This window comes from Durio zibethinus, chromosome 11 (genome assembly GCF_047325235.1).
Source record: "Durio zibethinus cultivar Kanyao isolate XHJ-2024 chromosome 11, ASM4732523v1, whole genome shotgun sequence".
Taxonomy (NCBI): domain Eukaryota; kingdom Viridiplantae; phylum Streptophyta; class Magnoliopsida; order Malvales; family Malvaceae; genus Durio; species Durio zibethinus.
The window spans coordinates 2223085-2245133 of NC_143172.1; the positions used below are offsets into that span (position 1 = coordinate 2223085).

Here is a 22049-nt window from a genome sequence, read left to right on the forward strand (position 1 = left end):
TGTGAAAGACACAGCTTGACTACTGTTTAAATATGTGGTCAAATACTGGGGCCTCCCTCAAAACATTGTAAGCAATATAGATCCGAGATTCTAGAGAGAACTTTTCAAGATACTGGGATCCCAACTTAATATCTCTTCAAGCTACCACTCTCAAACAGATAGTCAAATGGAACGGTTCAATGGATTATTAGAGGAATACTTAAGGCACTTTGTTCAAGTCAATCAGAAGAACTGGCCTTCGTTATTGGACGTTGCTCAGCTTTGCTTTAATTTCAACAAAAGCTCTTTCATTAACAAGAGCCCGTTTAAAGTGGTCATCGGACGATTACCAAGGCTACCCTATACTTTTTTGGAGCAATATGGAGGGAGAAATTCGAGAGCCTTCAACCTTGACAAGGAGTGAAAATAAAATACTGAGATTGCACAAGCCTACTTGGAGAAAGCATCGAAGCGAATGAAGAAATAAGCGAACAAAGGTCGTAAGGCACAACAATTTTAAGTTGGTGATTTGGTTCTTATTTGACTAGTCCCTGAACAAATCAGGTTCTGGAGAAAGAGAGATCGTAGATTAGTGCGTAAATATGAAGGTCTAGTGAAGATCCTTTCCAAGGTGGAGAATGCTTCTTACAAAATTGACCCACCAAAGTGGATGAAAGTGCACCCGGTATTTTATGTGAGCAACCTAAAACCTTTTCATACAGATCCTACAAATGCTAGCCGAAAAGAGCCAATTAGAGCCGCCATCACCATGAAACCATCCTAAGAGTGTCGAGTCAAAGAGATCTTAGCAGATAGGGAAACCAAGGTATTTTGAAGACTAGTTCGTGAATACTTAGTAAAGTGGGAAGGATTAGGACTAGAAGAAACCAGCTAGGAAAAGGAACACAACCTCCGAAGATTTAAGAGAAAGATTGAAGAATTTTAAGCCAGCAAGTCGACGAAGATGTCGATAGAATAGGTGGGGGAGGATGTCATGAGCCAACCTTGTATAGGGCCATGACTGGGGCTTAGGTTGTCATGAGCCACCCATGTATAGGGCCATGACCGGGTAGATCTCTTGTGCTAAAAAAAGTGTCCCCATTTCAAACATTTAATAGTTAGTGGTAGCATAGCTCTAAAATCTCTAAGGCTCTTTATGGGGTGAGCGGGCGACGTACTGTTGAGCTGTCTCACCGGTCGCGATACGAGATTAAGCCATCTGTCAAGGGTTGCCCCCCTGGCCCTAGCGATGGTGGGAAGTCCCGATGTACTATCCTCGATTATAATAAAATTTACCTCTGATTCGAATATCCCGAATGTTGCCTTGATGTGTTTTTTTTTTTTTGTCGATGTGAATGTGTCTTCTTGTGTGTGCTTGAGATTGATCTCGATATGAATGTGTCTTATTGCGTACGCTTGGGACTAACTGTGGCTCATGGTTATTTGTTCAGATATCGAACTATTGAAGGTTGACTTGGGTGGGAGCGTCCATTCAAGTGCCGCACGGTCTATTGCTTGTTGAGAGAAAGCATAGTCCGTGACACTAAGTCTAGGAAATTTGAATCTGGTTGAGCCTGCTATACCATATGGAATGTAGTATCATATGGAATAGATCATATCTCATTGGTCTTGGATTCCAAAGAAAATGCTTCTGCACCATCTTCACATTCATTAGCATTTTAAGGTACCTTCTCAATGGAATAGCCAAGAGAATCTCCTTCAGTTTTGGAATATCCTTTTCAGCCACAGTCACAGAAAACACATTCCAATCTAGGACTTCACTAAATGGTAGGACAAAGTTATCTGCAATAATCACCGGCACACACTCATAATATATAGCCTCAACAATCCTAGGGCTGTTCACTTCATACCCCATAGGGCATATACAATATTTACTTGATTTCATATGTTGAATGTAAGTCATATTTCTAGAAACTCGAATTGGTAAAGGACCATAGATTTTCAGGTCTTCATCTTTGTTGTGCCAATACTTGAGAAGTTTGGGACGGACCCTGCCATGCATGTTTCCGGCAAAGAAAGCAAGGATCGGGCGTTGTGAAACCCAGATCCCACCACCAATATTTCTAAGAGGTCTACCTGGATTTCTTATGGCTGTTTCTGGTAAAGAAACATCATTTCCAGCAATGAAATTCTCAGACAGGTCAGCATTGCATACAGCTTTTATGCTGTTATTTCTTAGTTCCTTGTGAGCAGTGGTTATATAAGGACCCTGCAAATGGTTAAAATGTAGATTAGAGGAAACTTGGGTGATAGAATATGACATCAGAAACCAGGAAAATGACTCCACATGCATAGATACGTGTGAGGTTAAAGTCTAATAAAAATGACACTTATTTTTTCTTTGATTGAAGAAGAAAATAGAAAACCATACCCAATCATGGCATGCAACAAGAAAATGATCTGATCCATGGGTGCGATTCCCAAAGGGATACTTTGAGGCAATCATGTTCACATAATCCCTCAGGAAGATTGAAAGGGGTCTCAAATTATGTGAGTTTGGCACATAAAGCGCCAACTCTAGCTGGCGTGAACTATATGGCAGATAAAACAAATGAGCCTTTTCCGGGTCTTGTGTAACAAACTCCCTGTTTGCCTCCAATAACTTCATAAACCACCCTTCAGAAGCATAAATACCATTTAGATAAGGTTCATGAAAAATTGGTCTCTCTCCATCAGGGTAAATGTAGACTTTAAGTATCATTTCCATCAACTCGTAGCTCCTAAAGTTTCGGGCAAGAACTTATAATTTTCAATATATTTAATTACCACTGACATAGCAGAAACCACCAGAAGAACTCAGTATGCAATAACGAAGTGAACATACCTTTGGGAAATAGAAACATTTTTAAATACTGGAGCGTACAGATAAGAATCATCATCATCATCATTATCAACTAATGTTGCATGCTTAATTTCCTTTTTAGCGTAAAGAAGAGCCTCGTCTGGTGACAGGGACTGAAGGTATCTCTGAATCAGAACTGACAGTAGTTAGATTATCCATATCAGTTACTTATCAAATTTTCACATATAAAAGGAAAATGACTAGTAATATCTCTACCTGTAAGCGAGGGGATACCATTATACGAGGAGGAGGAAGTACAATCTTCAGTGCATTATCTATTTTACTCTTCTTCCTTCTCTTTCTCCTCCTATGAGCAACTCTAGGCCTTTCTTTTGCTTCAATAGATGAATTCAGTGAAACCAAAGGGAGCAGCTGGAACAAGTTGAAATTGTTCCAACCCTGCCCCCGTCAAGTTCTTGCTCAAATGCATGGAACCATTCAAAGATTGGTGTGATGAATCATTAATAAGAGAAGGGACGAACCGGATGTTCCATTGACAAGCAAGTAAAAAGGTTGGAAGTACTATCCCAGCTATTGACATAACTGCTCCAGCAAAAAGCAACTTTCTCCAGTCAATTTTGCCCCATTTGCAATGTTGGATTAGTTCCCTAATGAGGGCTACAGCAACATGTTCCAACAGTTTCCTCATCTCGTTGTACTCAGATTTCAAACTTCCTCAATGATCAGAAGGGGAAAAAAAAGTGCATGGAATCTGGTCTTTGCCTTAACATAATAGGGCTTCAAATTTTGTGATTTCAGCCATCTGAAGCATTCCTAAGTGCTTGACAAGGCTGGCCTTGGTTCCTGTCTCATCAGATGCCTTGGATCCCCCTACGCCATCCTATTAAAGAGACATGCAATAACATTAGGCAACAAAAAGAAAATTCAAAGCATCAATCAAATTATCTTCAGCTATTCTTCTACAATAACAGGTGAAAAATAGGTGTCTATTCCATCATTGAACTTAAGGCCCACTTAAGATAAAATCTCAGGAAAACAACAGAAGTAGGTAATTGAAGATGTTGTGCTTGCATCATTGTTTAAAATTCTTGAATTTGAATGCTGGGTTTATGGGATTTCAAAAATGGTTTCAATTCCATGGAAAAATTAATGGTTGTTATGATCTCAACTCAAATTCAAGAAATCCATTGAATCTACACTGCTTCAAATTCATAGATTCCATAGTTTTAACAATCTTTTAAGAAAAGCTTTATGAATTAGATAAGACAACCATAATGAAGTTATTGATCCAAGATTTCTAGAACAACACCCACAGAGTAAAGGAATTTGGTTAACACAATCCCAAAAAAGTAATAGATCAAAGCAGTAGGCAAATGTCGACGACCAAAATTTAAGGAAAACCATCAATTCCCAACAGCAAAGCAACTCCATCAAGTTCACAAACGACAAATTCGTGTGTTGACCAAGGCGAGATGAAATCTTAAACTGGCAGGGAAAATACATAGAAGATAGCTAGAAGACAAAAGAAAAGAACAAGGAGAGATTGAGATAATTACCTGAATGAAGAGAGAAACAAAGATTCAGGGCAAAGAGATGTGTAAGAGAAAGAAATGAGAGAAAGAGAAAGGGAGAGGAAAGGTTTGCATGGAGGGAAACAGCGAGGGAGACGGTAACGGTCTTTGGTAGTTGATAAATATGGTATTGCATCCAAGTCTGACTTTTCTTAACTGTCTGTCTGTCAGCTTCCCGATTTATTAATGCTCCCAATAATATTACCTTTTTTTCAAGTAAAAAATTTTTATGCTAATCAACAAAGACGTGTTTAACAAGCAATGCAAATATAATATACTTTGGAAAATTCATTTTAGGGTCAGAAAAAAAATATTAAAATTAATATATTTATATAATATTTTATATAAAAATTATATATCATAATTTATATTATTATAAAAATATAATTAATATTATATTCATGTATTTTATTAAATCATGTTTTAAATTATTAAATTTATTAATAAATATATAAATTATCTATGTAATTAAAAATCTTTATAATCGAAATATATCTATGCAATTATTAAGAACACGAATTGTTATTGTGTTAATGGTTCATCGTCGAGAAAATGAAATATATTTAGGAATTTTAAAAAATTGTTTAATTAATAAATGTATGCAAAAATCATCTTTAGTAGTAATTATTAATCTGTCTTTATTTATATCGAATTTAATAATATGTTTTTTTTTTTATACTTAGTATAAGAAAATGAAAGGCATACGAAGAGCAATAACCTACTTTTTTTATACTAATTTTTATAAAATTACATTATCAGTACTATTTTTTTTAGATATTTAAAATCTAAGGTTTTTAATTAATTCTCAAAATGATAATAATTCTTTTGATTCTTTGTTTCTTTGTTTCTCGATCCATGTTTAATGGTTCTAAATTTCCACTGTGTGGAAAATGGAACATAATTAATCTTACAAGAAACTTTAAATAAATTCAGAAAAACTGTCAGTGTTTTTTATGGTAAAAATGAAATTTTATAAAATAGATTTTCTTTTATTTTCCCTTAAAAAAATAAATCCATAATCTTTATTTAATTTCTTATTCGGAAATAAGAAACGACGTCGCTGTAAAAAGCTTCACTTGCTGTGCTCCACTAATAAAATTGACCGACATTCTCAAACACGTTGAGCCTTGCAACTTCAACCAATAACATAACGCCATGTCGTCACAGGCTCTAATGTCGACCGGTTCAAGAACATAAAATGACTAAAAAGCCACAGAGTAACATGCCCAATCCAGCAAATAACCTAACAAAATAAAAAATTATCAAGGCTAATTCCGTAACTTAAATTCCGACCTACTCAATCTCAGATGGCCGACTTCGATAAAAAACGAAAGCGGAGCAAACAATTTTCGACGAATCTATTTTTTTTCCCTTTATGGATAGTGATTAAAGTGTAGAACTCAATTAAAGTATCGAAATCGAAGGATTTAATTTCAAATTCGATATCTCTCCATGGCCGCCCCTTTTTTTTCTACTCCTTTTCAACCCTACGTTTATCAGGTAACATTTTTTAAAACTCTGTTCACTCTTTCACTGATTTTCTGTTTGTTTCATGGGAAAATGTAGATAAAATTAGAAGGAAATTGAACCTTGTCTCTTGGCGACTGGCGTGAAATTTTTATGGAATTTAGGCTTTACTTTGGCATTTGATCTGTTATATGATTTACTCGCATTGTTGACGAATTGTGATTGGGGGTTCCTTAAATAGTGTTGACTTGGACTCTAGTTTTCTTGAAATTGATAGGTTTATAATCAGTTTGTACGTAGCTTTGTATGGTCTTGAGACTGCAGTGATCAAACTGTAAGGGCAGCTAGTGAAAATGCTGAATCTGGAAACGGCAAATATTTTTTCCAGCCTTTTCAAAGGAAATTAGTGGAAATTAGAATATTAATCTTATTTAGTCTAAATAATAATCTCTTATTGATTTAAAATCATGTAGAATCCACAAGATGCTGTGATCCCATTTCAAATATTGGGTGGTGAGGCTCAAATAGTGCAGGTACTTCAAAGTTTTTATCAAGATTTTTTCTTGAAATTTGCGCCTATGATCCGGTGCCTATGATTGTGAAACCTTTTTGGTTCTTTTTTTTTTTTTTTTTGAGATATCTTGTTATTGGTTCTTTTGTTTGCCAGATAATGTTGAAGCCGCAAGAAAAGGTTATTGCAAAACCTGGTAGGTTGTTTATAGTTTTATGTTTTAATATAGGAATTAGGGTCTTGATGCTACCATGATGTGGGTCTTCATTATAGTTAGTATTTTGGTGATTATACAGGTATGTCCCATGGTAAATGGGGAGGGTTTCTAGATACTATGATAAGTATATTGTTGGTTTCTAGGAGCCCAGCCCCGTATTCTACAATTTGAAATGCTACAGTATTCTGTTGCCAAGAATATATTGTAGTATAAATAGTGGCTAGAAGTGTCAAAAGTTAATAAAATGGAGAAACTACTTTACTACCAAAAGTTAAGTAAATGGAGAAGCCACTTTACTATCAATTTAAACCATCTATCCTGATTCTATTGTTGTTGCTTATAGTTACAATCATCAAACTTCTATGACTTAGATCCTCTGCTGAAGAACAGTGAGGAGGACTGCTTAATCAATAAGATGATTGGCTTGCTGCATTTGTAGTTATTGTTTGTTAACATGCAGACTTTAATTCACTCAAAATTGATATTGAATGTAACAAAATGTAGGCTCCATGTGCTTCATGTCTGGGTCCATTGAAATGGAAAACACTTATGTCCCTGAAAATGAGGTAGGCATGTGGCAGTGGCTTTTCGGTAAGAGTATAACTAGTATTGCACTTGGCAATCCTGGTCCAACTGATGGATTTGTTGGAATTGCTGCACCTTCTCTTGCAAGGATTCTTCCGGTTTGTGTTTCAAACTTACCAAATGTCAACAATTTATTTATTGCATATTTCAAGTCTGAGCACTTCATGATCCCAGAATCTTCATGATCCCGGAATTGTCATTGTGTTATGGCTAACTGTGAGTTTTATCATGTTCCTGATTCATGTTTATTTTAACAGATTGATTTAGCAATGTTTGGTGGAGAGCTTTTATGTCAGGTAGCTGACTTGTTCATTAGTCATTCTCCTTTTCTTTCCCCTAACCATTACTGCTCATTTAAAGTTGAGAATTCCAATAACTGCATGGAAGTCCATTTTTGCTGCAGAATTAGATTACTTTTCATTATATTAGCTGGAATCTTTATGTCATCTTGTAAACTTGTTTTGTAGCCAGATGCATTTCTTTGCTCCATCAATGATGTGAAGGTCAATAATACAGTTGATCAGCGGGCGCGGAATGTTGTAACTGGTGTAGAGGTGCCATAACGATAGCTTAATTTTTTGCATTTCCCCCATTCTCTTAGATACATATTCAAGCTGCATTCAAAGATCTTTTTCTGATTTGTATTTCTGTTTCTTTGGTTTATTTCTCAAAGTTCTTTAAGCTATTTATATCTGCGTATTTGATGGACATGTTATGGCATAACAGGGATTTCTGAGGCAGAAGTTATCTGGCCAGGGGCTTGCATTTATCATTGCTGGTGGATCTGGTATCTTTTCTCTTATACATCCTTTAATCTTTTGTTAGAGTTACTTGAGTTCGAGAGATACCACAATTTCCTTCTTTTTTTCCTTTAACTTTTTTCTTGTCTTTTGGTTTGTCTCAGGCTCAGTACCGTGCTATACTTATTCTATGTAAATTCAGATGCATGTTTTAGAGTTCATATAAGAGCATGTTTTATGATCTCTTTGTTGCTTCCCTTTCCCCCATGAAAGTTAGAAAAAAAAAAACTATTTTCTTATTGCTTAACCAATCATTGATAGTATATCTGTTTGCTAGTTACAGTAAAATGTTGAAGTTGATTGATTTCCCTATGTAAACTGATCATTGGGATTCCGTGGGTTTCTTTCTTTTGCTAGTTGTGCAGAAAAATCTTGAGGTGGGTGAGGTATTGGCTGTTGATGTATCGTGCATTGTGGCCCTTACTGCTTCTATTGATGTCCAAATCAAATATAATGGTCCAATGAGAAGAGCAGTCTTTGGGGTAAGTTGCTTTCAGTTAGTATTTTTGTACTCTCTTGATATGATGGTGGACTGGTGGTTAAGTGAGAGTGGTGTGGTAAGATTAAAATTGAAGGCTTGTTTAAAACGTCTCATGTGAAACTCTATTATTAGCACATGGAACAGCACTTGGTTGATTATCCTAGTTCTACCGTATCAGTTAACGCAGCTGCTTAAACTTGATGTCCATTACTGCATATCACTTATATATGGCATTTTAATATTCTACGTTCTTTGGCCGTAAAATTGCAGGGTGACAATTTGGTGACAGCTGTTCTAACAGGACCCGGTATTGTGTTCATCCAGAGTTTGCCATTTCATCGATTTTCACAGCGAATTGCAAGGTAGTGTAGCATAAATTCCACAAAAGAACTTGCTGAATCATATTTCAGTTTCCACCATCTTCTATCATCCATGTCCTCGAGCACAAGGTTTTAACAAAATGAATGGATTCTGGTCTGCAGGGCGGTTACATCTCCAAACATGAGGGAAAATCCAAAGTTTTTCATTCAGATAGCCATTTTCTTTTTTCTAGCATATGTGGTGATTGTATCTTCATTAATATTGACCGATGTCTGAATATGTCTTTCCGTCTTTAATTTTTATTTACCAATGTATGATTCTTTTCATTTTCTTTTTTTTTTTTTTTTTGTTGTTTTCTTTTATCAAGTAGATCAAAAGTGTTTGCATACTATTGTTTTGTCGAAAACTTCACAGCAAGTTATTCAAAGAAAAGAAATGTAACTCTTTCTGTTTTGAGTGGGAATGCTCGAGGCTGTGAGTTTTGGATGTCTCAAACCTTACATTAAAATGAAAATTTAAAACCATTTAATTTTTCAAATTGATATTTTATGTAAAATTTTATCTCAAATTTTTTTTCGTTACTGAAGTTATTTATAAATAATATAGTGATTAAGGTCAAGTTTTTAGTGTACTATGAATTCATTTTGAATTTCATTGTATTTCACTATGACTGAATTTTTAATTTTATTGATTTTAAATATAAAATAAAAAATTAATTATAATTTTTCATTTTATTACCATATATTTTGGAAAATTATTTCAATTTCGTTATTTTTGTTTGAAATTTCAATTGTCATTTTATTGTTTTATAAACAAGATATTTCGTGAAAATACAGTTGTAAAATTCAAATAAAATTAAAATATAATGATAAAATTTAATAACGAATAATAATAAAACAAAATTTCACGTTAATTTCTTATAATATTAACAAAAATCATACGAATTATTGAATTTTAATGGTTATTGAAAGTCTAATACAATTTTTTATCTAACTCATTCCCCTGATTAATTCATAGATTGATATTGATAAAAGATTTTTATTATTTATGTTACTTTATTTTTTATAAGAAAACTCGTGCCTAGAAAAAAAAAAAAAAAAAGGCAGCCTTTACGTGGTATTTTATTTTAGACCGGCACCCGGACCGCACGTGCGGTCCAATGGCGGTCCATTCAGCTGCGTTTATTTTTAGATAGACAGAACGTTTAGAAGGTCCAGATTCTTACTAGCCTGGTTTATGATAGCCTCTTTGCAAATTCCCATTGCTCTCTCTTTCTGAAACCCTCACCCAAACCCTAATTCTAGAGATTCACGATGATCGCTAATCCTTTCAGTCTCTCCAATCTTTGATCAAGGTTCTCCAATCTTTTAATTTTCTCTTTTTGATTGCGACGTGTCGGAATCTCAAGCATCGAAGTTGCCGACTCTTTCTTTGATCGATCGGTGGTGGGATTGTTTTTCGAAGATTTATTTTTGGTTCGAGTTTCAGAAGATCTGGATCGGCGGAGAATCGATTAATTCGGAGCGATTTTTCTAATAAAACAATCGAAGAGTTCGTGTGAATTTGGTGAAGATCTATGACCAAGGGGCTTTTTCATAATTCCGTGTGATTTGCCCTAATATTTTTCGAAACTTATGGTTTCGCGTACAAATTCGAAAAAATTGGGGGCTTTTTCGATAAAATCATGGAGAAATTCTCGGAATTGATTTCTTGAAGAGAGAGCTTCGGATATTCCCTCTGAGAAGAATCACGAGTTTGGTTTGGTTTCTCTTAGAATAAGGAAAAAAAAAGAAATTTTGTACTGTTTATATTTGGTTTTTGTTTTTTTTTATGAGTGAATATCAGGCCTATTTTTTCTTGAAGGCCAATAAATAAGTTCATTACAAAAATTTTTTTGTGTGTTTCATTGTTATTAAGAAAGGAAAAAAATGGCTGTTTATTATAAGTTTAAGAGCGCACGAGATTTTGATTCAATTTCCATGGATGGTCCTTTTATAAGTGTTGGTACCTTGAAAGAAAAAATATTTGAATCAAAGCACTTGGGCAGGGGTACCGACTTCGACCTCGTTGTCACTAATGCCCAAACTAACGAAGGTTGGTCTTTGCTTTTTGGTAGATACGTTTAATTAAATGTTAATGGGCTTTACTAATCTTTTTGGGAGCAGATAATTTATTTAGTAATGTTTTTAACTACTCAATATTCATGGGTTTTCCTTTGAAGTTTAAGCTTTCTAATTTGGTTGTTGTATATCCTTCCACTGGGTTTTTGAGACAATTGATCCCTCAATTTCAAATAGAGTCTTATCATGGATATGGCTTCTCTTATATAGGTGGTTCTAAACTTGACTAGCTCCCTGTACTTTGAGTGTGTAGAGGTGGGTTCTACGTCTAAAAAGTCGGGTAGCTAACTGGTTACTTGGATACTTAGATACTGACAGAGTTGACAGAAATAATTGTTTGTTTCAGGGAGGGAATTATGTTTTTCTAATTAAATCTAGCATAATAATATCAGTAGGAGTAAGCCCAAATCTACCATTCTGTTGGAATTTTCGTTGGGCTCTAGATTGGCTCACTTTGTTTCTTGACTGGATGTAAAGATCGTATTTTAGTAATTGTTTGTCGATCATGGATTAGTCTTTTTGCAGTGTTTTATGCACTTGTTCTCTCTTTTCAATTTCAGAATATCTTGATGAAGCAATGTTAATCCCAAAAAATACTTCTGTATTAATTCGCCGGGTTCCTGGAAGGCCTCGCATGCCCATTGTTGCTGCTCAAGAGTATTATCTCAATCCTTTAGATAGCTAACCACTCACACATTTTAATTTTAATGAACTTGTCAAAAAAGCATGTATGAAGGGTTTTTTAACTGCATGAACTTGATCAGTTGTGTGCTTAGATCAGTTCTGGCTTATACTGCTTAATATTGTGAAACGAAATTTGGTTATAGGTTTAAGTTTGGTATTTGTTATACTTTACAGGCCTAAGGTGGAAAGTCAGATAGAAAATGCTCAACCAGAAAAGAGTAACTTCCTGGATGGTGATTCATCTGTCCCGAAATATGTAAGCTTTGTTCCCAACATATTTTCCTTGATGAAAATTTGTTTGTCTTCATGCTACTAGTGTCAGCTGTTGTGCATTTGAGAAATGTTGTTTTATCAGCAAAGAGAAAACAATAGAAACATAATGTTAAGCTTGATTTTTTACTTGTAGGCTGATGATTCCGAATGGGATGAATTTGGGAATGATTTATATTCAATCCCTGAAACGCTGCCTGTGCAATCAAACAATCCACTTCCTGATGCCCCCCCTACTAATAAAGCTGATGAGGACAGCAAGATTAAGGCTTTAATTGATACTCCTGCCTTGGACTGGCAGCGGTGAGATGATTGCTATTTTCTTTTCTTTTATTTTTTTGCTTATTGTATTGATGCAATTTTCATTCATAATGGCTTTAATTATTTTGGATTCACAGCCAAGCTACGGATGGTTTTGGACCTGGTAGAGGCTTTGGAAGGGGTATGGGTGGAAGGATGGGTGGGCGTGGTTTTGGTGATTCTCTTATGGCCTTTTTGTTTTTATTGCATCATTTAACATGGTGGGTGGGTGTGTTTGTCTGTATGATGTTCTTTTTATGTTGAATCTCTAGACCATTGGAGTTTGATCTTTTTCTGCTGCTTAGTATTGTGGTATAAATGTGCCTCTGTCCTTTTGCATGTGATGTTAGTTGTGTAAAATCTTTGTTAGTTTGTGTCTATATATGTGTGCGTTTGAGTGTGCTGTCCTTGTCCTTAGTTGCATTAAGTGCAAGCTTGTCAGTGGTCTATGCTCTTGTAAATTTATTGAAGTTTGAACTGTCGCTTTTTTGCTGGTTTAACATTTAATGATTTTTGTGTAAACTTGTGTGCTTGAAAGATTGATGGCCATTTATTCTCATTTTAGATCAGTGGGGTTTGAAATTTTGTGGGACATTTCATTCATGTAATTGTACTTCTGAAAGTGTATATGTAGCTGAAGTTTATGTTTTTTTTTTTTTCATTGAGGTCGATTAGGGTTGGAGCGCAAAACACCTCCTCAGGGTTATGTTTGTCACCGCTGTAAGGTGCCTGGTATGTTGATAATACACTCTTCTTTTCCTAGAGATTATACATTTTAGTAAACTTGTACTTATTATGGAATTTGTCATGCAGGGCATTTTATTCAGCACTGCCCCACAAATGGTGATCCAAACTATGATATCAAAAGGGTGAAGCCTCCAACTGGCATTCCAAAATCGATGCTAATGGCAACTCCAGATGGCTCTTATGCATTGCCAAGTGGAGCAGTTGCAGTTTTGAAGCCCAATGAGTAACTGTTTAATCCTATTAGTGTGGTTTTGTGTATGCTTATAGGGAATTCTTGTTTTTATACTTGAGAATTAATTTTTTGTTTCCAACAGGGCTGCTTTTGAGAAAGAAATTGAGGGCTTACCTTCCACTCGTTCTGTTGGTGACCTTCCACCTGAACTCCACTGCCCGTTGTGCAAGGAAGTTATGAAAGATGCAGTTCTAACTAGCAAATGTTGTTTTAAGAGTTTTTGCGATAAATGTAAGTTTTATTGCTACTTATTCCATGCATCATCTGGTTCCTTTACCCTGCTGATGGCTTGTTTATGCATGTTGAAGCTCACTTTAACAAAATGTAACTCAGGCATAAGGGACCACATTATCTCAAAGTCAATGTGCGTATGTGGGGCGACCAACATACTTGCCGATGATCTTCTGCCAAATAAGACCCTAAGAGATACAATTAATCGTATACTGGAGTCTGGTAACAGTAGCGCTGACAATGCTGGAAGCACTTTTCAAGTTCAAGGTACATCATCTATTGACATAATGAAATGAATTTTTCAAGGAGTTCTATGATTTAAGAATCATTATTGATTTATCCTGTCTTTCAAATTTAGATATGGAATCCGCTCGGTGTCCACAGCCAAAAGTTCCATCTCCTACTACATCGGCTGCATCAAAGGGAGAGCTGAAGCTAGTATCTGCTAAGGAAGAAAGTCCTGATGTGAAGGATAAAGCTAATGAGGTGAAGGTAGCTATTCCCCCAAGACAGGTCTTGGAGAAAGTTAAGATTGCTAAACCTGCTGATGCATCTGAGGCTACACTGGAGTCAATGAGTGTGAAGGAACCTGCATCACAAGGGAGTGCCCCACTTGCAGAGGAAGAAGTGCAACAGAAGGTGGCTTCTGGAGAGGCAGGTAATAATATTATTTGTTTCTTAGTTTATTGGTTATGTTGGTTTGGTAAGATTTAAAGACAACATTTAAGATATTGGTGCTGATCTCTTCAAGGAAGTGGTGGGATTTAAGGTTTAAACCTGAGTGGAAAATGCTTGGAGTGGGGCTATCCCATTCCATGTCAGCCTTAGTACCCTTCCTATTCTTGAAAGATTGTGGCTGGGATATATTTCTTGTGTCCATTTTGAAAGTAATATTCTGGTGTGTCTATTAAGAACCTATTTTCTTCAGGCAATAAATTTGTATGTTGTCTTGCACTAGGAGTTGGATGGATGATTTGTGTGTATTATAGAGAGAGTAAGTAGTAGTCTTTAATTAGTGGCAATCAGGAAAATAAATGGATTGAAGGTTTAATTTTGATGCTTTTCTTCGCCAGGAAAGAAAAAGAAAAAGAAGAAGGTTCGTTTGCCAGCAAATGGTAGGTCTCCAGCCCCTTTTTTCTATTTGGTGATGATGCAAACTACATGTGAGTTTCATAAAATCATTAGGAATGTTTAACTTGAATCTTATTCTTTTTGCCCTCTAGACTTGCAGTGGAAAACCCCTCAGGATCTTGCAGCTGAGAACTATATGATGTCTATGGGTCCCTCAGCCTATAATCCTTACTGGACTGGTATGCAGCCTGGGATGGATGGGTTTATGGGTCCTTATGCTGGTGCCATGCCCTATATGGGGGGTTATGGACTAGGTCCATTGGACATGCCATTTGGAGGTGTCATGCCTCCAGATCCTTTTGGTGCTCAAGCTTACATGTTTCCTCCTATCCCACCTCAGAGGTATGTGTAACATTTGTTACATAGCCTATGCTATTTTTATACCAGTTGCATTTCTGTTGCTTGAGTGCATGCATGGCTTTTTTCTCTGTTTTGAAAGTATTATTGGGTTCAATATCAATGACCTTATGACTTCATATGCAACTTGTTGTTATTTGGACATCTAAGGTCTAACTTGCTTCAATTTTCTTTGTAGAGATCTTGCTGAATTTGGAATGGGTATGAATGTTGCCCCACCTATCATGAGCAGAGAGGAATTTGAGGCTCGGCAAGCTGATTTGAGGAGGAAGCGTGAAAATGAGAGACGTGGTGAAAGGTATTGAACATTCTTAATCTAAGCATAGTAGGCTCAATTGGACTACTTCCATTGACCTGGGAATGACGCCCCTAGATATTTGGCTATTTCCTGGGTCATAGTGCAGTTAAGTTCTGAGATCCCTGAATAGGTTTAAAATAATATGTTTCTTCTTATTATTTACCGACAGGGATTTCACATGATTAAATGGTTTACTTACTATTTCTAAAACTGTTGCAGGGAGTTCTCCAGAGATCGGGAATTTGGTAGAGAAGTTAGCAACAGTGGTGATGTTTCATCGTTGAAGTCAAAATCTGTAAGTATTCTTTATTTTCCTAGTTTTTATTTTTGGTTATGCACATATGATTCCACTTATTGACAAGAGAGAAGTCAAAAGAAGAATATAAAACTTGAAACTTTCTGATAGCCATTTTGACTCCCGACCTGTTGTAAAATTTTGAAATTTCTACTGTTACTTTTTCTCTGTTTTTATCTGCAAAATTTTATGGTGGTTTACATTGAAAAAGGATAAGTATACGGAACTGGTCGGACTTGTACGGTTTAAGAATTGTATTTGTGGCATTTTGCAGCCTTGTGATACCATGTTACCTATACTACTAGATATGTTCGCTATACTCTGCTTCATTCTTTGTTTCTTTAAGACCATTTCTGCCATTTGTTTTGATTGAGTTTGTAATGAAGTACAAGTGCCAGTCTTGAAACGTTGAACCCATCCTGATGTCTTCAGTTAATGGTGCCAAATCTTGTTGGGTTTTGAACTGAATAACGTCTACAAAGACAACAAAGTGAAAAATGAAAATAACCATTTCATTTGCGTACAGTTAGACATAAGCTTGTCTTATGAAGTTGCAAATTGAAGTTCTCTTCTATTTTATCCTGTTTGTCTGTGCTTGTTACTTGCTGGTTTTCAAGTATTTCTAAAAACAATTTGGAATCATTCTATACTTGCCATCTGCAGCTCCTTTTGTTTCTTCGTCTACAAAATAGCTCTTGCATTTTGCCATTCTGTTTCTATCCTCAAAATCGACAGGAGGGATGTATGTTCACTGTGGCCATTCATAAAATGCTACTAGAAAATTCTCGTTTTATTGGAAAGATAATTATGTTTGTTTGTTGCAGAAGCCTATCCCACAAATGTCAGGTGGTGACCATCGCCATGAACATCTTCGGCACCAATCAGAGAGGACCTCACCTGAACGCTCCTCACGGGACCATGAAGCACCACCTCGCCCTTTAAAGAGAAAAGCTGAACAGCATCATGAACGCGATCATGACTATGACTATGATGATCGTGACCGTGATCGCCATCATCACCATCGATCTGACTCTTCCAAGCTTGCCCCTGAAACAGTCACCAAAGCCACTTCCTCAAGTACGACAGCAGCAATGGATAAGAAGCAAAAGGCAAGTGTGTTTTCTCGTATCAGCTTTCCAGAAGAAGAGCTGAGCAAGAAGCGCAGGCTATCTTCTGATGCACCTGCATCTTCTGGACACCACAAGTCATCATCCAACGGATACTATGATGACTACAAGACTACTTCAGCAGCTGGCAAGGCAATTTCTGCTACTGGTGGCGGTGGTAGGAAGAACAGTAGTAGCAATGCTGTAGATTATGAGTCTAGTGATGATGATAGACATTTCAAAAGGAAGCCCTCCAGGTATGAGTCTTCGCCGCCACCACCATCAGCTGAGTGGGTGGAAGAATCGCGGCACTCAAGAGGATCCAAGGAACGAGATCGTAGCGGTTATAGTAAACATAGATAGGGTATAGTAGATTTTGTATTGTTGCTCGCTGTAGCAGCAGCCTAAGCTCTCATGGAGCTACCGCATACTGTTGCACCATTATTAGCTTAATAATTATATAAAATGTTTTTGATCTGTGTTTTACAACCACTATTATCTTTAATAATTTTATACAATCATTGTTTCCTAATTTAGTATTGTTCCTTCCTAAACTACCATTAGATGCCATTAGTTCTTTTTCCTAACAAGTATGTACATACATTATACGTAATGCTTTATGTTTTTTAATTTATTAATTATATTACTCCAGTAAAAGCTATTTTTTCATTTACTAATTATATTACTCCTGTAAAAGCTTCATCAGTAACTTGAAGACAAAATTTGAGGTCAGACTTAGATGAAAATTTTTACTTAAAATTTATTATTAAAAGTAATTTAATTAAAATGTTAATAAAATTTTAAATCCATAAATTGATAGAGCCAATGAGAAGATCAATGTATCTAAGAAAAGTTATTGGAAGTACTATTTATAATTTACAATTTGATAGAATTCAATGATATGTAAGACAAATCATTAAAAATATTATTTATAATTCAAATTTATTTAATACTTATTTAATTACGAAAATTTTTACTAAAAATGTTTATATGAAAAACATATCAAATTTTGCATACTTAATCTATATAATACGATATTTTAATTTATTTATTGATTTAAATTTTTTATTTTAATTTTTATTCAATTGTTTTTAATTAAAAATTTTACAAATTTCATTTAAATCTTTCTTCATGTCTGACTCATAGTATTAATTGAAAAAATATACATAGGATGAGATAAAGAAATTTGGATATAATTCCCTGTGTGGAATTCCTTAGATTCCCAAATAAACATGTATTACGTTAGAATTATATGGATTTAATATTAATTAACTTACTAAAATTAGGTTTCTTCTATTGTTTTATTGGTTCTCTATCCAATACGAGTACTCGTTCTAAGCAGTAACATTCACGTCCTTTTTTAATCCTTGTCAAACAAGCAGAAGGAGCCGTTTGATGAGTCGGTGAAGTTGCACTTTATATATAACCTACCCCTAACTCTTGAAACTTGTTTTCACCCATCAACTCATAACTCTTTCCTTCAAATTATAAACAATCGAGTTCTACTTGGATTTCCTTGGAAATTAAGTTTTCAATTCGGAAAACATGTCATATCATCAAAGAAGATATCATCATCGTCAAGAGAGTTATGGACATGGAGTTCCGAAGGTAACTCACCCAAAGTTGCTCCCTAAAGTATCCGATGATACTGGTTTGTTTTCCTCTCGTTTCTTTCTTATTGTATTCTCTTTGCTGCAATTTTATTTATAGAATAAAGCAAAGAAAACAGAGCAGTAATTGGATTCTTCGTTTTTGTTTTTCAGGTTCATGGCGATCATTGCCTGCATGGGAGAAAAGATTCTGCACATTAGTGGGTGGAATGCCTTGGAAAAGATTTGTGCAAGCAAAGAGAAATTTACATAAAACTGATAAAGTATATGAATGGAATGATTCAGCTGGGTTAAAGGCTTTCAACAAAGCCAAACGAAGATTCTGGGCAGATTTCCATGGTTTTCCCTGCAAGATGGGCTTACCAAGTTCTGATATGTATATTGATAAAAATATTGATTGGAACCCGGAAATTGATCCAAATCTTTTATCAGAAATCAAGGCACCTTCTGATGGTGAAGAAGAAGTAGTAGGTGTTGCTCCTAAAGAAATCGACTGGTTTTCAATTCCATTGGATCAGATTAAGCCAACTGGGTGGGATGACATCTGGGACTACACTCCACAGTTGCCAAAGGTGGTTGGATAGAGCAAACACCAAAATGCTATGCATAATGGCTATAGATTATTAGTACTGTTGTTGTCTTATTCTTTTTTTGGTTTACAATTCTATGATTTGCCATCTTTTGGCACAATGTAAATTCGGATTATTTATCTTTTTGGTTTGTGAATTAACAGAATTTTCTAGCAACTAAAAGCTCATATAATACTTTAATTTTTTTTCCAATATATTGCAGCTGAATATATGTATTAATCTTTACAATTCTAACATTGATGCACGCCTGAGATTTGAGATTGCTTAATGATGTTTCTTTATGTTCAAGAAATAAAAAAAAATAAAACCCTTAAATATAAAAATCCTTTGGATTTGTTGTTGTCTTTAACGGATTCTCTTCAGAATTGCTTAGTCAAATCTCTTACGAAGGGTATAATGCGAAATTAATGAGAGAAGAAGTCTAAAAAAGAGTTATTTCTTGTTAAAATTATCGATGGTTGCAAAGAAGAAAATTTTAGAGGAATAATATATAATGCTTTATGTTTCAGTTCTCCGATTGAATTTTGGAAATTTTTGTAACATTTCAATCTAAGTATTATAAAAATTTGTTATGATATGTAGGGTGAAATTTAAAAACAAACTCATGAGATAATGTTTTGAGAGATAAAACTTTAAAACTTTCGGCACAATACTTAATGCAAATTTTCACAAATAATATTAAAACAGTTAATTATTGAATATAAACTTCGTATTACGCCGTAAAAATTATCTTTAAAATCTTAAGAGAATTGAAAGCTATTTTTAAAATTTTAATTTTTAGTATAACATTGATTCTAAGTATGTTTTATATTAGATTTAATAAAAGCATCAAACTTTAACGAGATAATTTACAACACATCAATCTTATATTAAAATATTTTCAGAATTCACTATTATATATAAATTGAGATTTAAATATAAATTTGTGAAGTGCATTTTTTTAGATAAAACATAATTTTGTGCAGATCTCCGCACTTTTTCATGAGAATTTTTAGTTTTTAAGTTGAATAATTAAACAAATATCTATAAGTTCTTTATTGGTTTTCAAAGCAATAATTTTTTTTGAAGACTTTTAGAGGAATGCATGGAATCAAAGACTTGATGATAGAACAGAGTACGAGTAAAAAAACAGAGAATGCGTTGCTCTGTTCGTCTGCTTCGACCTTTTGTTATGAACATGAACACCCACTAAGCCCAAGAAAGAACATAATCATTCGCTTGGGCCCAATTGCCTGCTCTAAAACTGCCCGTAGTTTACTTACTGGGCCTAGCAATGATTTAGTCTCTCAGAGTCCAAAACTTCTAGAGAAAATGGATGGCCTAGATTTAGACAGGCTCCTCTGTTATAAAAGGTTTATTTTACCTGCAAATCCTGGCCTCAGCTCTCCTTCTGTAATCGAAAACCCTAGCAACTCTCTTACGCAGCTCGCCAATGGGTACTCCTTGAAACTCACTTTGGATCTCTCTTCAATGATTTTATCTACAGATTGTTTTTGTTTCATTTTCTCTCTAAGTATTTTCTTCTGGGTTTTCACTTGAGTCTTTTCACAATTCTTAGTTCTTCAATGATAGTGAAATAAGTTGAATCATTTGAGATTTTCATTTTATGTCTTGGTAATTACCGTTGGTTTAGCTCATTTTAAGTGATTTATGTTTATGTTTTTTCAGTTATTTTTTTTTTTAAGTTGTAAGTTTTTAATGTGCTTTGGAACAAATTATTCAGCTTTCTGTCTTGCAAGTGCCAGAAATGTTATTTTATGGGTGAAATTTTTGGAAAATATTGCAGTGGGAAGCAATTTATTTATCATGTGCTGAACTGTTGGTTTGAATTATACCTGGAGTTTTATTTATGGGGGATGATTAAATGTAGGGGCTTACAAGTACGTGTCGGAGCTATGGAGGAAGAAGCAGTCCGATGTAATGAGGTTTTTGCAGAGGGTGAGGTGCTGGGAATACCGTCAGCATCCATCAATTGTTAGGGTCAACCACCCTACCCGTCCTGACAAGGCACGCCGCTTGGGTTACAAGGCCAAGCAGGTAATGTCCAATTCAGCAGTTTCCGAAAGCTTGTTCTAATTATGTCTTCATTTTCCTTTTCATTCTAAACAAGAACATGGCTAGAACGTTGCCTTTAACACTTGAGTTGCTTAGGTCAAGTAGTTGTCCAAAAACTACTTAGATTTGAACCAAACAATCAATCGTTTGCAATTGCCATTTGCTATTTCTAGGCGTTTTTTATTCTAAGAGATGGACGGTAAGCAAGGTTGGATTTTGGACGGAGATAGTAATGTTATCAGTCCATAATTTGCTATTTCTCCTTATCCAGGGTTATGTGGTTTATCGCGTCCGTGTTAGGAGGGGTGGTCGTAAGAGGCCTGTTCCCAAGGGTATTGTCTATGGTAAGCCCACAAACCAGGGTGTGACCCAATTGAAGTTCCAGCGCAGCAAGCGGTCTGTTGCAGAGGAGCGTGCTGGTCGAAAGTTGGGAGGTCTCAGGGTTGTTAACTCATACTGGATCAATGAGGTTTGTGGGACTTGCTAAATGTTCTGGTTTGCCACTTAAATACGAATTTAGTTGTCCTGATTCCTAAATGGCTTTGCTTTGTGTTTCATTATATCCTGTAGGATTCTACTTACAAGTACTTTGAGGTTATCCTGGTTGATGTTGCACACAATGCTATCCGCAATGACCCAAGAATTAACTGGATCTGCAATCCTGTTCACAAGCACAGGGAGCTTCGGGGACTCACATCTGCTGGTAAGAAAAACAGGGGCCTGCATGGAAAGGGTCACTTGCACCACAAGAATCGGCCTTCTCGCAGGGCAACCTGGAAAAGAAACAACACTCTCTCTCTTCGTCGTTATCGTTGAAGACTTACTAACGTTTCTGTCGTTGATCTCTGAATTTGTCATTTTTAGTTCGAAATTTTTGCAAGTTTATTCATTTCAAGTCTAATAAATGGAATCGAATTTATTTTTGTTTGACGTGTTGTGAATTTGTGAAGGTATATGCTGCCTTTGTTACGAAACACTGTGCTCAATGCACCGAATATCCGATTGAAAAAAACGAGGTTTTTTCTGGAGTTTTTAGGTCCAGCCAAATGCACAATTGATTTTTTTTTGGGTACTGTTTTATCCATTTAATTTGACTTATCATCTTCTTTTTTTATTTTCATTTTTTTAAAAGATTTATAAAATAAGTCTAATTTAATATAATAAAATTACTATTTAATATATTATTGTTATTTTTTATTTATTTTATTATCAAAATTATTACTTATCATTCAAATATTTTTTAAAATTTTTTATTTTTTATTAATTT

At 35.2% G+C, this 22049-nt stretch overlaps 4 protein-coding genes and 1 pseudogene across 7 annotated transcripts; 4 read left to right on the forward strand and 1 right to left on the reverse strand.

Moving 5' to 3' along the window:
- Positions 1–929: 929 nt before the first annotated feature.
- LOC111291299 (putative glycosyltransferase At5g03795) lies at positions 930–4514 on the reverse strand (annotated as a pseudogene). Its single transcript, XR_016346151.1, has 5 exons — positions 4360–4514; positions 3059–3683; positions 2825–2967; positions 2372–2720; positions 930–2209 (listed from the first exon to the last, which is right to left on the reverse strand). The product of XR_016346151.1 is annotated as a putative glycosyltransferase At5g03795 (transcript).
- A 1211-nt stretch (positions 4515–5725) lies between these two features.
- On the forward strand, positions 5726–9082 carry LOC111289855 (uncharacterized). Of its 2 annotated transcripts, XM_022881208.2 has the most exons (10): positions 5726–5874; positions 6315–6374; positions 6509–6548; positions 7074–7252; positions 7412–7450; positions 7622–7708; positions 7881–7941; positions 8312–8436; positions 8706–8797; positions 8918–9082. In XM_022881208.2, the coding sequence occupies exons 1-10, from the start codon at positions 5827–5829 to the stop codon at positions 9030–9032; spliced, it is 846 nt and encodes a 281-aa protein (XP_022736943.1). In that variant the 5' UTR covers positions 5726–5826; the 3' UTR covers positions 9033–9082. The 2 variants fall into 2 exon arrangements, with proteins under 2 accessions (XP_022736943.1, XP_089623754.1); XM_089767628.1 differs by lacking the exons at positions 6315–6374; positions 6509–6548.
- An 889-nt stretch (positions 9083–9971) lies between these two features.
- Positions 9972–17059, forward strand: LOC111289334 (E3 ubiquitin ligase PARAQUAT TOLERANCE 3-like). Of its 2 annotated transcripts, none has more exons than XM_022880295.2 (15): positions 9972–10850; positions 11437–11533; positions 11735–11816; positions 11967–12133; positions 12229–12305; positions 12797–12862; positions 12944–13100; positions 13192–13340; positions 13443–13607; positions 13699–13998; positions 14414–14455; positions 14564–14813; positions 15007–15126; positions 15346–15421; positions 16246–17059. In XM_022880295.2, exons 1-15 carry the CDS (start codon positions 10685–10687, stop codon positions 16888–16890), a joined length of 2559 nt encoding a protein of 852 aa, XP_022736030.1. In that variant the 5' UTR covers positions 9972–10684; the 3' UTR covers positions 16891–17059. The 2 variants fall into 2 exon arrangements, with proteins under 2 accessions (XP_022736030.1, XP_022736031.1); XM_022880296.2 differs by having other exon boundaries at positions 12806–12862.
- A 589-nt stretch (positions 17060–17648) lies between these two features.
- Positions 17649–18960, forward strand: LOC111290041 (uncharacterized). The gene is made up of 2 exons (XM_022881444.2): positions 17649–18178; positions 18291–18960. The coding sequence occupies exons 1-2, from the start codon at positions 18073–18075 to the stop codon at positions 18719–18721; spliced, it is 537 nt and encodes a 178-aa protein (XP_022737179.2). The 5' UTR covers positions 17649–18072; the 3' UTR covers positions 18722–18960.
- A 1072-nt stretch (positions 18961–20032) lies between these two features.
- On the forward strand, positions 20033–21712 carry LOC111289895 (large ribosomal subunit protein eL15z). Its single transcript, XM_022881251.2, has 4 exons — positions 20033–20163; positions 20598–20764; positions 21054–21251; positions 21353–21712. The coding sequence occupies exons 1-4, from the start codon at positions 20160–20162 to the stop codon at positions 21596–21598; spliced, it is 615 nt and encodes a 204-aa protein (XP_022736986.1). The 5' UTR covers positions 20033–20159; the 3' UTR covers positions 21599–21712.
- Positions 21713–22049: the final 337 nt, after the last annotated feature.